Below are 14,141 nucleotides of genomic sequence, written 5' to 3'. Positions count from 1 at the left end.
CACATTTTGAATTCCGAAGTAAATGGAGGAAAAAGGCTAATAAAAAAGTAAAGTGTTTTGCAGTAGCCCTGTATTTTGTGGCAGGGCAATTCTACAGTACGTAACATGAAATTTAGGCAATATAAGATATATGTCATATGCAACATTCCCCTAAATGGCAGTGTAAGTGGAGGGTATGTGCATGTGTGAAAAAACATGTTTGAGCACATATTGGGTTGCAAAAATCACAATTTTATTTAGATCTACAGAGAATTCCTTGGACTTCATGGCTTGGTATTTGTCTAGACATGCAGTGTGAATTGTGGAACCTTATATACACAGGCATGTGCCTTTCTAAACTATGTTCAATCGATTCAATTCGCCACAGGTGGACAATCAAGTTCTAGGCACATCTCAAGGATAATTTTCAAGCTGGTCAAGCTGGCATAGCTGGGTTTTACAGCAGGTAATAGATCTTTGGTGTTTGTTCTCAGGGTCAGAGTAAGAAGACGGGTGTGTCCTCCAGCATTCTGCAGGCTCTGTGGATCAGCTCCAGCACTGATGGACTGTCGGCTGCCCTGGCCTCCCTGAGGAACCTGTACACGCCCAACATCAAGGTGAGGGCCCTCGTGTGAGGTGGGGAAAAAACTTTCTGCCGTAATTGATCCATAACTGCTTTGTTTATATCAGATCTGGGTCAAATAAGTCATTGTTTTGGATTCTCATACTTTTCTGTATTTGCTTCATCTTGCCTGGTGCAATTGAGCCAACCAAGCGGACCAAAAGGTGGGATTTGTACGTATTTCATTGTACGCATATTTCATAAGTTCCAATTCACCATCTAAGCTCAGAAAAGCTTAGAAAAGTATTTGAATCCAAAGCAATTACGTATATGACCCAAGTCTGGTTTGTGTGCGCATTTGCATTTACAAGTATTAGGACCTGATGTGTGAACAGAAATGTGATCTCCATTTATGTGCTGTGACCTTGTCTCTTCACTGTGAATGGTGGGATCTTCCTGAGAACTATTAGCTGTTCCGGCAATCTCTACTTTATGATGTCAAGCCATTCCTGATAAAAATAAAATGTTAGTTAAAATTGGTGGAAATATTGTTCAGGTTGCAAGGAAACACTCATCTCATATTCTTTTTCATCCTTGCTGCGTTCAAAAACACAAGGCCATTTTACTAGATGGTTGGTTAGATGATTTGGTGATGATTTAATAATCAAAATGATTCATCTGAGTAATTGAGCTGGTTTTTTATTGTTGAATTATACTGATTCTGGCACAGCATGCACGCATGTGAATAAACATCCAAGGACAGTTGAGTAATTAGTACCATTGAGTCATTTTAACTGAAGAGCCAGTCATTTCCCTTTTAGTGGTTAGAATTATCCTAAAGTGCTGTTCACACATTATAACTTTACAAGAGGTTCCCAGCATATTGACATTAGGATTTGACTTGTGTGGAATGTTCTAGTTGTTAAGGTTTTTCTAACATTGTCAGGGTGATGTTACCTCCTGTATCATCTGATGTGCTTTGACGGCATCCTTGTCGTCCCTGTGGCCTTTGTTTAGTTTTCTGTGATGTTTGGCACTTCACTTCCCTGAACAAGCAAAGTTCTTGCTTTGAGAGGAAGAGAAATAGCTTTTTTTCATTTCAGTCAGGAAAGATGGAGGGGCACCCAAATGCCCCAGTTGTTCTCACAGAGCTTCCTGATATTGTTGTGATGTTAAAAGACTACTGTATATCAGCTCAATTTCTGTTTTGAGCAACAATATTGTGTTGAGGAAGTTTGGGCAGTTCTAAACGTGGGGGTAAGGTGCCACTGGAGGTTAATTATGTAATGTCTGGTCAATTCAAAATAAACAAGTGCTTGCACAAATATGTCAATGGGTGAAATTACAACAAACAGAACTAGCCATTATGATTTTGTGTGACACATCAAAGTGCTTCAAGCCATAATTTCAAGCTCGTCAAAAGAAAAGGTACCAAATAGCATGCTGTGATGGCTTTGGCCATATTCATTGGATATATTCCTATCGGAATTTACAGTCAGACTGATATCTGGAAACAGATCGCTGCCTATTTATCCAGCGTTTTATCCTGAAATATTCCTTGTTCTGCCTGAACGCCGTTCCTAAACAGCGCCTCGATTTATCACTGCGGCAGAGACGGATCTGTCTGGCCGTCCTCACTGCAGCAGTAAAGAGGGTGGCTGTGCTCTGCCTGACAGCGCAATCTCTCCCCTGCTCCCAGCAGACTCTGTCTTACACCCTGTTGGTGAATGTATGGCACATCTCAGAGCTGGCCTCGCGTCAGCACGGGAGTGGCTCAGAGAGGGCTCGACTCACTGCAGACAGGAAACAGGATGTACTGACAGTAAGACCTGGGTCTGATGGAAACTTATGGCTGTATGAGCCTCATTCAGTTCGGTGTGAAAACGCTTCACGCGTCAAACCATTCAGTTCCTATGGAGGGACGTTAAAGTCTGACTTTGCAGCAACACTAAGCCTGGCGTGGTGCACAGCTCAAAATAAAGCCAAGTTGAGCGTTATCCAGGTTCGGATTGTTTAAAGTTTCACGCTTGAAGCTTTCCTAGTGTGTCCAGTCACATCACAACTTTGTATGAAGCAGGTACACGCCACCTAGCAACACAGACAACACAGAGTTAGCCCAGTTAGTTTTTTTACATTTAATAAACTCAATATTATAGTTTTCACAAAATGAGTACACAATTTAGCCTTTTATAACCACAGACAACCTACTACTATCACATATCGTTGTGGTTTGTTACAGTTTAATGGCTTCCTGGATGGATGATGACAAGTTTCAACAACTGGCAGCTCTCGATACTTCTCATGTGTAGTCAAGGCCTTACTTGGTGTTGAACATAAAGTTTGACGCTGATCATGTGAAAGCAGCTTAAGTAAGGCGGTGTCGAGGGATAATTCAGTTCAGAATAATTCAGGCCTACGCAAACTTCAATCTTGGTCAAGCTTTATTACATGATCATGAAGAGAAGTGCAAGCATTTGTAGTTCTGTGAAACAGTTTAGTTTTCAACCATCTTTATACCCAGGCACATATAAGTAGAAAAAACACACACAGGACTCTTGCCATATATTATTCAGCTGGGGAAGGGAGCTTAGGGGGTGATCAAGCTCTGGGTCCAAACAGACCAGGGTCCATGAGTGCAATATAGCATTATCATTTAGACCAGGAGAAAGGAGCCCCCTGGTTCACATCATTTCCCAAATTCCTCCCCAGGCGGTCACACCCAGGTGTTGCGTGGCAGTCTGCTGATGTAGTGCAGAAAATGTCAAGTCAGGTGAAAGGGAAGGACACAGTCCCGGGCGAATGTTTGCGCAAGATATGGGGAGATGCACTGACCTCTAGAGAGGGAGGCTATGATAAAGGGCAGGAGGGTCACTTTTATAACAGCCAAACTCTTGATTAACATCTGCAACTGTCTCCCCGGTTGTCGTATCCCATGCTGCTGTCAGCCATTTAGTTTGGGTTTATCATTGCATGATCTGGAAGTTTTGTTCTTGTGTGTTTGTTTTGCACTTTAATGCAGTTGATTGGGGCAATTTCAAACTTTACTGTACTTTACTTTACTGTAGATACCCTGTATGTCTGATATGATATAAATTTTTGTGTGTTCAGGATAGGATTCTGCATTGGAAAGACCTTGGTCCAGAGGATTAGAGGGGTAACCTTAAGAACATTTGTCATTGTAATACTTAATAATGTAGAACACACTACATGTGTAATTGTAGATTTACTAAATAATAATAATAAATCCTTTAAGGCTTTGAGGGAAATAGAGGGAATGATGCAATGCTGGGATCACCAACTTTGAGGGCCAAGAACTGCTGGCTTTCCACCTTCCCTTTACCTGAGAGTTGGGCATGAAGACAGTCTGGAAAATCAGTAGCATTAATTACCTGGGAGAAAAGAAAACCAGGGCTGCATTTAGATCCGCCAAAGTCGATTATTCCTGAGGTAATAATAATAATAATAATAAAAATAATTTGTTATCTAGCTAACACTTTTATCCGAAGTGACTTACAGTTGATAAGATTCCCCCTGGAGCAATGTGGGGTTAAAGACCTTGCTCAACAGCTATGTGGATCTTATCGTGGCCTGACCACCAACCTTCCGGATACCAGTCATGTACCTTAGTCACTAGTCTACAGGCTGCCCTTGAAGTGATGTAATCTCCATCCCAGGTGAGTCGTCTGTTGCTGCTGGCTGGCGCGAGTGCAAACTACCGCACAGAGGCCCTCAGCAACGCACCGGTGCTGTCCGTGCAGGCCCACCTGGGCCACCAGGAGATGGCGGCTCTGCTGCTGGACTTTGGGGCAGCCATAGAGGGGGCGTCGGAACATGGGATGACCCCGCTCTGCTTCGCTGCCGCAGCTGGGCACCTCGGCCTCCTCGGCCTGCTGTGCAAGAAGGGAGCCAAGGTCGGTCACACCGCATGATGTGTCTCACATTACAGTTATTTAAGGTCGGTCACACCGCATGACGTGTCTCACATTACAGTTATTTAAGGTCGGTCCCACCGCATGATGTTTCTCACATTACAGTTATTTGAGGTTGGTCACACCGCATGACCTCTCTCACATTACAGTTACATTACAGTTATTTTAAGGTTGGTCACACCTCATGACCTCTCTCACATTACAGTTACATGACATTTTGTTCAGGTCGGTCCCACCACATGACATTTCTCACATTACAGTAACATTACAGTTATTTAAGATTGGTCCTACCGCATAACATTTCTTACATTTCCGTTCTTTACAGTCGGCCCCTCCTCATGACCTCTCTAACATCACAGTTACATTACAGTTTTTTTCAGGTTGGTCACACCTCCTAACGTTTTTCACTTTACAGTTACATTACAGTTATTTACTTGACACTTTTTGCTTTTTATAATTGATTTGACCCCCCTGGAGGTGGTTAAGGGCCTTGCTGAAGGGCCCACAGCTGCACAGATCTTATTGTGGTTACTCTGAGGTTTGAACCACCAACCATCTGGGTCTCAGTCAACCCCCTAGGCTATAGGCTGCCCCCTCACCAGCTTTTAAGGCCTTGGGCATGTTCCACAAAGCAGGATGACTGAGTTGTCCGGATAACTGCAAGCAATACCCCAACATTGATTGAAGTAAAACGAGCCGTTCAGGGTTTTAGTCAGTAATCCTGCTTCATGAAATGCCCTCCTGGTGTCTCACTTTTGTCACAATTGTCATTTATTGTCATTTATTTACTTGTGTATCGGGCACATGTTTTATGACTTACAAGGCTAACATGACAAGATATTTAAGCCTGGATGCGTAAAGAAATGTCAAGCATAACTTTATGTAATTTATGTAATTTAGATATTACTTGACGTAATATCCTTTCATTTAGTCTGTGAAATGTTAAAATACTATTTGTATTAGACACTGGCCAACTGTTAATTTATTTGTGATTATTGTTGCTTGTAATTATTATTATGTAACTTTCCAAGTTAAATGATTTCCAAGTAGCTTTCAAGCTACTCTGACAAAGATTCATACATTATGTGATTATTTTAAACACATTTAAACTAAATAAAGAACATACATACAATGAGAACAATTAGAAAAACAAAATAAGAATTAAAAAAGTTGTGGGTCTCCAACTCTATTGTACTCAATACATAAGGATGACAATAAAATGCACATCATCAAACCAACAATTTATAGATACAGATTACTCCTCTTTGGAGCTCTCCAAATCTAAAACATCAAGGAAATAAGACTTGGGACTAATTCAAATATTCATATTGTGCTGTATGAGTGTGTTACAAAATGTTTTTTTAAATAAAACTGGGCATTTGATTTATAAACCTCCCTGTGGGTTTACTGAATTGCTTCTGATCCCACAGGCTTACCATGTGGACAAGAGTGGTCAGTGTGCCCTGGTTCATGCAGCTCTCAGGGGACACCCTGACATCGTCCACTTCCTTCTGGACCAGGAGTGGGCCCCCGAGGGCCGGCTTCAGGATTGCGACCGGAAGAACAAGGCCCTCCAGCAGGCTCTTACTGCTGCCTCCAGCATGGGTCACACACAGGTGCGTGCAGATGCACCGACACTCACAGGCAGACCAGGGTCAAATACTGACAGTGCAGTCCGTTAGTATTTGGACAGTGCCACATTTGTTTTTGTGGGTTTTCGCTCTGTACTCCAGCAAACAAACAGTTTAAATAAAGCAATCACTGTGGTTAAATTGCAGACTTTCAGTTTTAATTTAAGGGTTTCTGCATCCATATTGGGTGAACCGTGTAGGAATTACACGCTTACTGTGTAAGTAATTCTGTCCCCCCCTAACAGAAAATATGTCACTGTCCAAATACTTGAGGACTGCAGTGTAATTGTCTTGGAAGCAAATACTTTTCTAGACTTTACTGAGCTTATCTGGTGTATTGGAACCTATGAAATCCAGTCTTCGGGTCCTCTTGGTTTCACCGGGTAAGATAAATTTCAATCCAAAACAATTATGTATTTGACCCAGGTTCACCAGTGCACAGGCACTGTCACGCCCACCCTCTTAACAGGACTGAGATGAACCACTAAGGCAGGGATACTCAATCTTACCGACATGGGCTGATGTGCGTGCAGGCTTTTGTTTCAACCAAGCAGTTACACACCTGATTCTACTAATCTGCCATTAGAGTCTTTGCTAAGGACCTTGATTAGTAGAGTCAGGTATGTAGCTGATTGGTTGGAACAAAAGCCTGCACCCACACTGGCCCTTTCTGGGAAAGATGGAGTATCGCTGCACTAAGGGATGAAATATACTCTATCATTGTAAGATCTGCCTTATCAGAGTGGGTTTAACAGTGTTTTACTATGCGAAGCATCACAGGGCTATTCAATTTCTATTTAGACATTTAGATGTGTCAGGAAGCGAATCCATCTCACAAAGTAGAGGCAGTTACAGGGAAAGGCTTGCGCCAACATTTTCCAAAAAGCCTCCCTGAAAACCCTGTGCAGCACCCATGTGTAAAACTCATACAGTACCTGTTTGTTGATTAGTATGTTTTACTAAATAAAACATATAGAAAACATGTTTTACAATTATGGCCCCTTTTATATATGGTGACATATTGGAAATGATTGTCACTAGTACCTTATAAACTAGTGAATTAATGCATGAATTATATATTCCATATATATATATACACTCAGTGAGCACTTTATTAGGTACTTATTTTTTAGACTTATTGGTCTTCTGCTGCTGTAGCCTATCAACTTTGAGGTGTGTTCAGAGCTGCTCTTCTGTATACCACTGTTGTAATGTGTGGTTATTTGTGTCACTTTCCTGTCAGCTTCGACCAGTCTGGTCCTTCTCCTCTGACGTCTCTCATTAACAAGGCGTTTCTGTCAGCAGAACTACTGCTCACTGGATGTTTTTTGTTTTTATCCCCATTATCTGCAAACGTAGAAACTGTTGTGTCTGAAAATCACAGGAGATCAGCAGTTTCTGAGATACTCAAATCACCTTGTCTGGCACCAACAATCATTGCACAGTCAAAGTCACTTAGATCACATTTCTTCCCTATTCTGACATTTGGTCTGAACAAATCTTGACCACATATGAATGCTGTTATGCCGCATGATTGGCTGATTAAATATTTGCATTAACAAACTGGTGTACAGGTCTACCTAATAAATTGCTCACTGAGTGTACAAAATACAAAAGTATTTTATATTTTCTCTATATTCCATATGTGATGATGTTTTTTTTATAAACCTTTTGCACATTGGAACTGCGAGGTGTGTATACAACTGGGGATACTTGTTAACAGGCCCAATATCATGGGCAGCCCGCCACTAATTACGAAATAATATACGCAACCTGGCCGTGTACTATCGACTTCGGGGAGCAAGGGAAGTTTAGAAAGTTAAACAGTTGGATATTTATAGGATTGGCCAAGCGTTAGTTAGAGCCGCCCCAGTACTGTATATTGTGTTACATGTCAGCACATTGATTCAGAGAGCATCATTCATCATGTCCTGAGGTATATGATTTACGGGGCTTTGTTTCATTGATGGACTTTATGCATCTCATCGCAGCGGTGTAAATCTTTGAGGGCTTACTTTGTGTTTTACACGGTGTGGAGGTTTGTTAATGAAGGCTTTCTTTTTGGCAGGTTGTGAGAAGCTTGCTGGCGTTGAATAATGAACATATGGTGCAGATTGATGGTTATGACTCCCTGTGGGGTGAGACAGGTAGGTATTTTCTCCTTCTTTTTGACAGTGACCGTGTCACAACTTGCACCCCCTGGCTAAATCAATCAGCTTATGCATCATAGTGTTTTGCATCAGTCCTCTCTGCACTTCTCTTTTCCCGGTCTTTCCCTTCTCTGTCTGCAGCTCCTCGGTGTCCTTTCATATTTCATATTTCATATAAATCATTTTTTTTTTGTTTGTTTGTTCAGAAATCGTTTTTTTTTAAAGAGGTCCCTTTTTTTCTTGTTTCCCCTGACTGGAAATAGTTGCTAGTTTATTTAGGCTTTTATTGAGATGAATTGTCTGCAGGTGTGTGTATTGTGTGTTGGTGTGTGTTTCTAGTTTGTACAGGTGTTGTCAGTTCACATAGTCCATCTTTAGTTACACAAAATGTCCATTATGACCTGTTTCAGCTATTTTTCTTGGTTTATTGCAAATGCAAAAATAGAAGAGCCTTGATTTGTATCAGTGGCCATGGTACATATCTGTTAAGCCTCTAAGACAGACACATTCTTTGAGCTACTTTCTCACTGACGTCACTAAGAAACCAAACTATTTTCCTTTAGCACACATACATTATTTGCATAGCAAACTCACTGGAAACATTCTGTTGAGGTCTCGATTTTCTTTCATGTTTCTTTTTTGCATTTCTGAAATCCCATAGGCATCTCATTTTGTTTTCCAATTTATTTGTTTGTGTATTGTTCCAGTGTGGATTTTTGGAGAATCAGTTCAGACAAAGAACATCAGTATGTGATCCACTTTTCCCCTGAAAAAAGAAATTAAACCACACAGAGAAACAAATTTTCCCTCTGGGTGGTTTTCCTTGACCTTAATAACCTGCAACAGTGGCTGTACCTTTGGTGATGGGATAGAGTTTAGCACTTAACCTTTCTTCAGTGAACTCACTTACAGTACATTGTGGCTGAAGCTCACCATTCAACCACTTGAATACCATATCTGCCAAAGGTTATTGCACTATTTATTTTAATATAACTTTGACTCGTTGAATTCCTTTCTTATCCCACATTTATTTTGGATTTTACCACACATTCCCCTAATGCAGCGTCCTATATCTGTGCACTAGCATGCACTAACATGCATAAAACACAGAACATGTGCCTCCAGAACACGTATGGCTGGACTGCTACCTCTTACCACTCTGCATGCCACCTCCTGAGGCCCTCGGCTGGCATGCTGGAAGGCTGCATGTATTACGCTGCTGGTTCACAGCCCACAGGTTCCCCGTCTACCAGATGTTTCACTATTGTGCAACAAATGCTCTGCTGACTGAACCTTCCCTTCCTGGATGATGCTATGCTCATGGATGCATAGGCTTGTGGGAATACTGACCACAGACAGGATATGATTCCAGGCTGCTTAAGAGCCAAATGGCACATGGCACGTGGAGAGCTAGATTTACGTACCTGGGCACCCCAGCCAAAAGCTCATTTGTGATGCTTTTCCATGTGTAATTTTGAAGCTGTCTTCCAAGGAAACTGATTCTAAGAAGATATTTACAAGAGCAAGCAATAATAATACTTTCAGCTTTGGAAATGTTGGAGAGTAGTGCCTGGAGACTAATGACTGTGCTTTGGACTACACTTACTCAAGTGAAGTATGGTCACAAAATACCGTAGAGACATCAAGAAACCCTGTATCAATAGAGCTTTTCTCTTTCATACTAATTTGTTTGAACTGTGTGTGGACACCAGGTGAAATGGCTGGGGACAACATCCAGCGAACAGCTTATGTGTGTGAGTGTTTGTGTGTGATAAAGCCTCTTACTGTGCCAGGCTGGTCTTGTGTTTTAAAGCTGAGTTTCTTGCGGTTGAGAACCTAGATCAATGTATGTTACTTTTGCTTTTACTCAGGAACAGTGAACCAACCCATTATAGGTTACACATTTTTGTTGTTTTGGCTCTGTACTGACTCTGGGCTAGATGGTCCTGGATAAAACAATGAATACTAGGTTACAGTGCAGACTGGCTGCTTTAATTTGAGGGCATTTACATCCATATCAGGTGAATTGAAATGGAATTTCAGACCTTTTATTATAGTGCTGAATTTTAGGCTATCAAAAGTAATTTGACAATTGGCTGTTTAACTGTTTTTTGGTCAGCTGTGTGTCTTAGCATCATTATTGCATTCATAAGAACAGAAAGTTAATTCTTGCTGTGAACTCTGCATTTGAAGTGTGAAGCTGTTGTCCCTCAACATGAGGACCAAACATGTGTCAATGCAAGTAAAGCAGGTGATAATGAGGATTAATTCTTTTTATAAATCAGATCTCCTTGGTTGACCAAGTCAGACCACTATAGACGATGACCGAAGGATACTTTCATTTGTTAAGAAAAAACCCTTTTCAACTGTGCAACAAATTAAGAGCAGTCTTCAGGATGTAGGTATAGATGTGTCAAAGACTACCATAAGGAGAGGCCTTCACCAGCATATCCTCAGAGCGTTCACTGCAAGATGAAAACCATTGATCAGCCTGAAGTGGCCAGTTGGAGTTTGCTAGAAAGTATATTGCGAAGTCATAGAACATAGTCTTATGGACAGATGAGACAAGTACTAACCTGGACCAAACTTGTACCCCAGATGAATTCTGAAGCATAAAAAAAACATCTTAACTGCTCCGATCCAACCCAATACCTCAAAACTCATTGGACGGTACCTCACATTGCTTACAGCAACCAAGGAGATTTTCCTTGGCAAAAAATTGGATTGTTCTTGACTGGTCAAGTCAATCACCTGAATTCAACTGAACATGCTGAAGACAAGTGTGAATGCAAACAAACCCGAATCCTGAGAAACAAACAAGAACTGAAGATGGCTGCAGTAAAGACCTTGTATCACCAGGGAATATACTCTATATAACCTATAATGGTCACAGACTTCAGGCAGTCTCGTAACGCAAAGGATTTGCAACCAACCACAAAATATGAAGACGTCATTTCAGATTATGTTAATTTGAGCAATATGACATTCACTCTGAAAGAGGAAATAGCATTTTTTATGCTGGCAAGAAAAGTGATATGTCTATTGATTTATTAACTATGAGTGTCATACTGCATCTTTCCAAAGATACAATAAAGCATTCTGCCAGCACCAGGGCCAGCTTTCATCTGCTAGCTGTAAGCAACTGAATACAACACAGCTTTCCCAACAGAAGAGCAGCTGGAGGAAGAATGGGTTTAAGTCTGTCTTGGTTCATAGCGGCATCACTGTATGACTGCGCGGTAGCTCCTGCTCTCTTCAGATTCAGATCTCCTGCAGGACTTAATAAGTGTGTAGTGAGGACAAGGCTTGCAGCCTGAGTGCACCAGCTGCAGTACTTTATATTCAGGGTGCATGTGGCACAGCGGTGGCTTAAGAGGCACAAATGTTGATTCCAGAAGAAATCTGGTAAAGAAGGATGGACACAGCACTGGTGAGATTGGTTGATTCGCATGCATATGCGTGAAAAATCCTGTAAAAGTTTAAAGTAATCAAGGGTCCAAGGTATCAAATGAGCCTCAAACCACTGTGCTGCTGTTATATATGTAGTACATATTACAAGAATTGTTTCTCCTGAATATTTTTTCCATTGAGTTCAACAGGAACATTTTGTCAGGAGAAACAATTCTTGTATAAATATATGTATAAAAATACCCTTTAAGAAAAGCCTGTGTCTGTGCTTTGACCACGTGTTCATTGTTTGATCACCAACAGAGAACATGAAATACTAAATCAGAAAAAGATCACTGAACGGTTGTGTAGTAACATTGAATTTTTCATAAAAATAGCACATCTAAGAAAATGAAATCATTTTTCTACCATTCATTTGACACAGTTGAATATTGACTATTTTTGACTATGCACTGACTGAGCACTTTATTCAGTAGACCTGTACACCAGCCTGTACATCAGCCAATCATTTGACAGCAACTAAATGCATAAAAGCATGCAGACATGGTCAAGAGGTTCAGCTGTTTTTTTGACCAAATATCAGAAGAAATGTGAATGTGAAGTTACTTTGACCGTGGAATGATTATTGGTGCGAGACAGGGTGGTTTGAATATTTAAGAAACTGTTGATCTCCTGGGATTTTTGCACTCAACAGTTTCAAGAGTTTGCATAGAATGGTGCGACAAACAAAGAAAATATCCAGTGAGCTGCGGTTCTGTGGGAAAAAATGCCTTGTTAATGAGACAGGTCAACGGAGAAGGGTCAGACTGGTCAAAGCTGATAGGAAGGTGACAGTAACGCAAATTTTGTCCACACATTACAACAGTCATATGCAGAAAAGCATCTCTGAACACACAACATGTCAGTAGATAGGCTACAGCAGCAGAAGACCTAGTAAGTCTAAAATTGCTCCATGATTTGCTGTAACTCATCATTTTCCTTGGCATTTTGAGACCAACATAATGTCACAGTTGATGAAATGTGCATGTGAATAATATCTCTGTGCCTCCTGGTCCTTTCACAGTTGCTATCCATGTAGCAAATGGCCTTAGAATGTTGAGGCCAGGCCATTATGAGAGCTTCTCTTTAATCCTACTTTCTGTTGCCTTGGCAGATGCATCTGCTGCAAAATCTTAAAAGGAGTGCCCCGCTTATGATGTCCCATGGACCAAGTTAGACCCGTAATAATGAGCTTTGTCACTGAAAGCTTTATCCTCTGAGACTGGAATGTTTCTTTGATGAGTGTAGAAAGGACTTTTATGTCTGTGTGCGACAGGCAAACTAACATGGGAGAGTACTGGGGCACAGAATGAGAGTGCGCCTTGTTTTCAACCAAGCAACTAAATTATATTCGAAATATGTTTCAACAAGAAATGCTGAAGGAAAATCTACAGAGAACTCACTTCCTTCAAAAAACGTGACAAAAATGATTTCATGCAGCCACGTATCCTGTGACAGGAACCCAACATTATAATTATATATTACAAACATATTTATGTGCCTCATAGGATGTGGTCTGTCATGAAAATTTAATATGAGGACCTTTAGGCGATGGCCAACTGATAGAATAGCCTAGCTAGAAAAATTACATTTGAGTAATGCCTACATATTACATGTTTACAATAAGAAATGTACACCCTGGTGTTTGAAGAGAAATTCTATGACAAAAACACCCTGCTATTTAAAACACCTGCAACCGGGAAAGCTCTCCCATCACACAATTGATCCAGTAAAGAAAGGAAAAGTTTAATTTCAGGGAGGTAAAATAACATTAACCTTCCGCTTGTCTATTACAAGAGACATGATTCCAATATTTGTATTTAACTCACCCTTGCCTGTTTTATTTGGTGGTGAGGAAGAGGTCAGTTGAGATAATTACACTTTAATAAGGACCGTGTCTTGTGGCAAGCCTCAGGCTAGGACACAACACACAGGAAACACACAAGAAATCGTACAGATCTCATCTATAAACCTAATTACGAAGGGTCATTTTCAGGCCCAACAGAAGACAACAGAAGCCCAAGAAGACCAAAAAGGGTTCTCCCATGTTTCTATCACAGATTCCATGATCATGACCTTGGCTTTCATATGAAAATACTGTATTTTATGTGATATCACGTGGTATCATACAGAAAGGAAATCATGGTAGTAGAATGACAATGATACAGTATTCAGTACCTGGCACAACATTGACTTCACCCTTAGGAAGTGACTTCCCCTGTTTGAAATAAGATTTAGCTTTCAAATGTGGGTTTATGCAGGCAGTTAGATTTCAGAGGTGGATATATGCAGAGCTAGATTCCAGGGATGGAGACAGGTGCACGCAAAGAGTAAGGACCTCATGCAAATTGGCCCTGATATGTATTCACTCAGAGAGGTGGATTTTTAGTTATTAATCTCTTCCAAAGGATCCCTTGTGGTTTGCATAAAACAATCCCTATTG

General features: G+C 40.9%; 1 protein-coding gene across 1 annotated transcript in view; it reads left to right on the top strand.

Moving 5' to 3' along the window:
- Positions 1-14,141, top strand: part of LOC133123293 (protein TANC1-like) — a 70,803-nt gene that overhangs the window by 38,804 nt on the left and 17,858 nt on the right. The window contains exons 9-12 of the mRNA XM_061233638.1: positions 474-596; positions 4,216-4,452; positions 5,901-6,086; positions 8,170-8,248. Of these exons, the coding sequence (XP_061089622.1) occupies positions 474-596; positions 4,216-4,452; positions 5,901-6,086; positions 8,170-8,248 (625 nt within the window). The remainder of the gene's footprint in view (positions 1-473; positions 597-4,215; positions 4,453-5,900; positions 6,087-8,169; positions 8,249-14,141) is intronic.

The sequence above is a fragment of the Conger conger genome, chromosome 3 (assembly GCF_963514075.1).
Source record: "Conger conger chromosome 3, fConCon1.1, whole genome shotgun sequence".
Classification (NCBI taxonomy): Eukaryota; Metazoa; Chordata; class Actinopteri; order Anguilliformes; family Congridae; genus Conger; species Conger conger.
The sequence above is the reverse complement of the archived record's forward strand: the minus strand, read 5'-3'. Positions and strand labels throughout refer to the sequence as shown.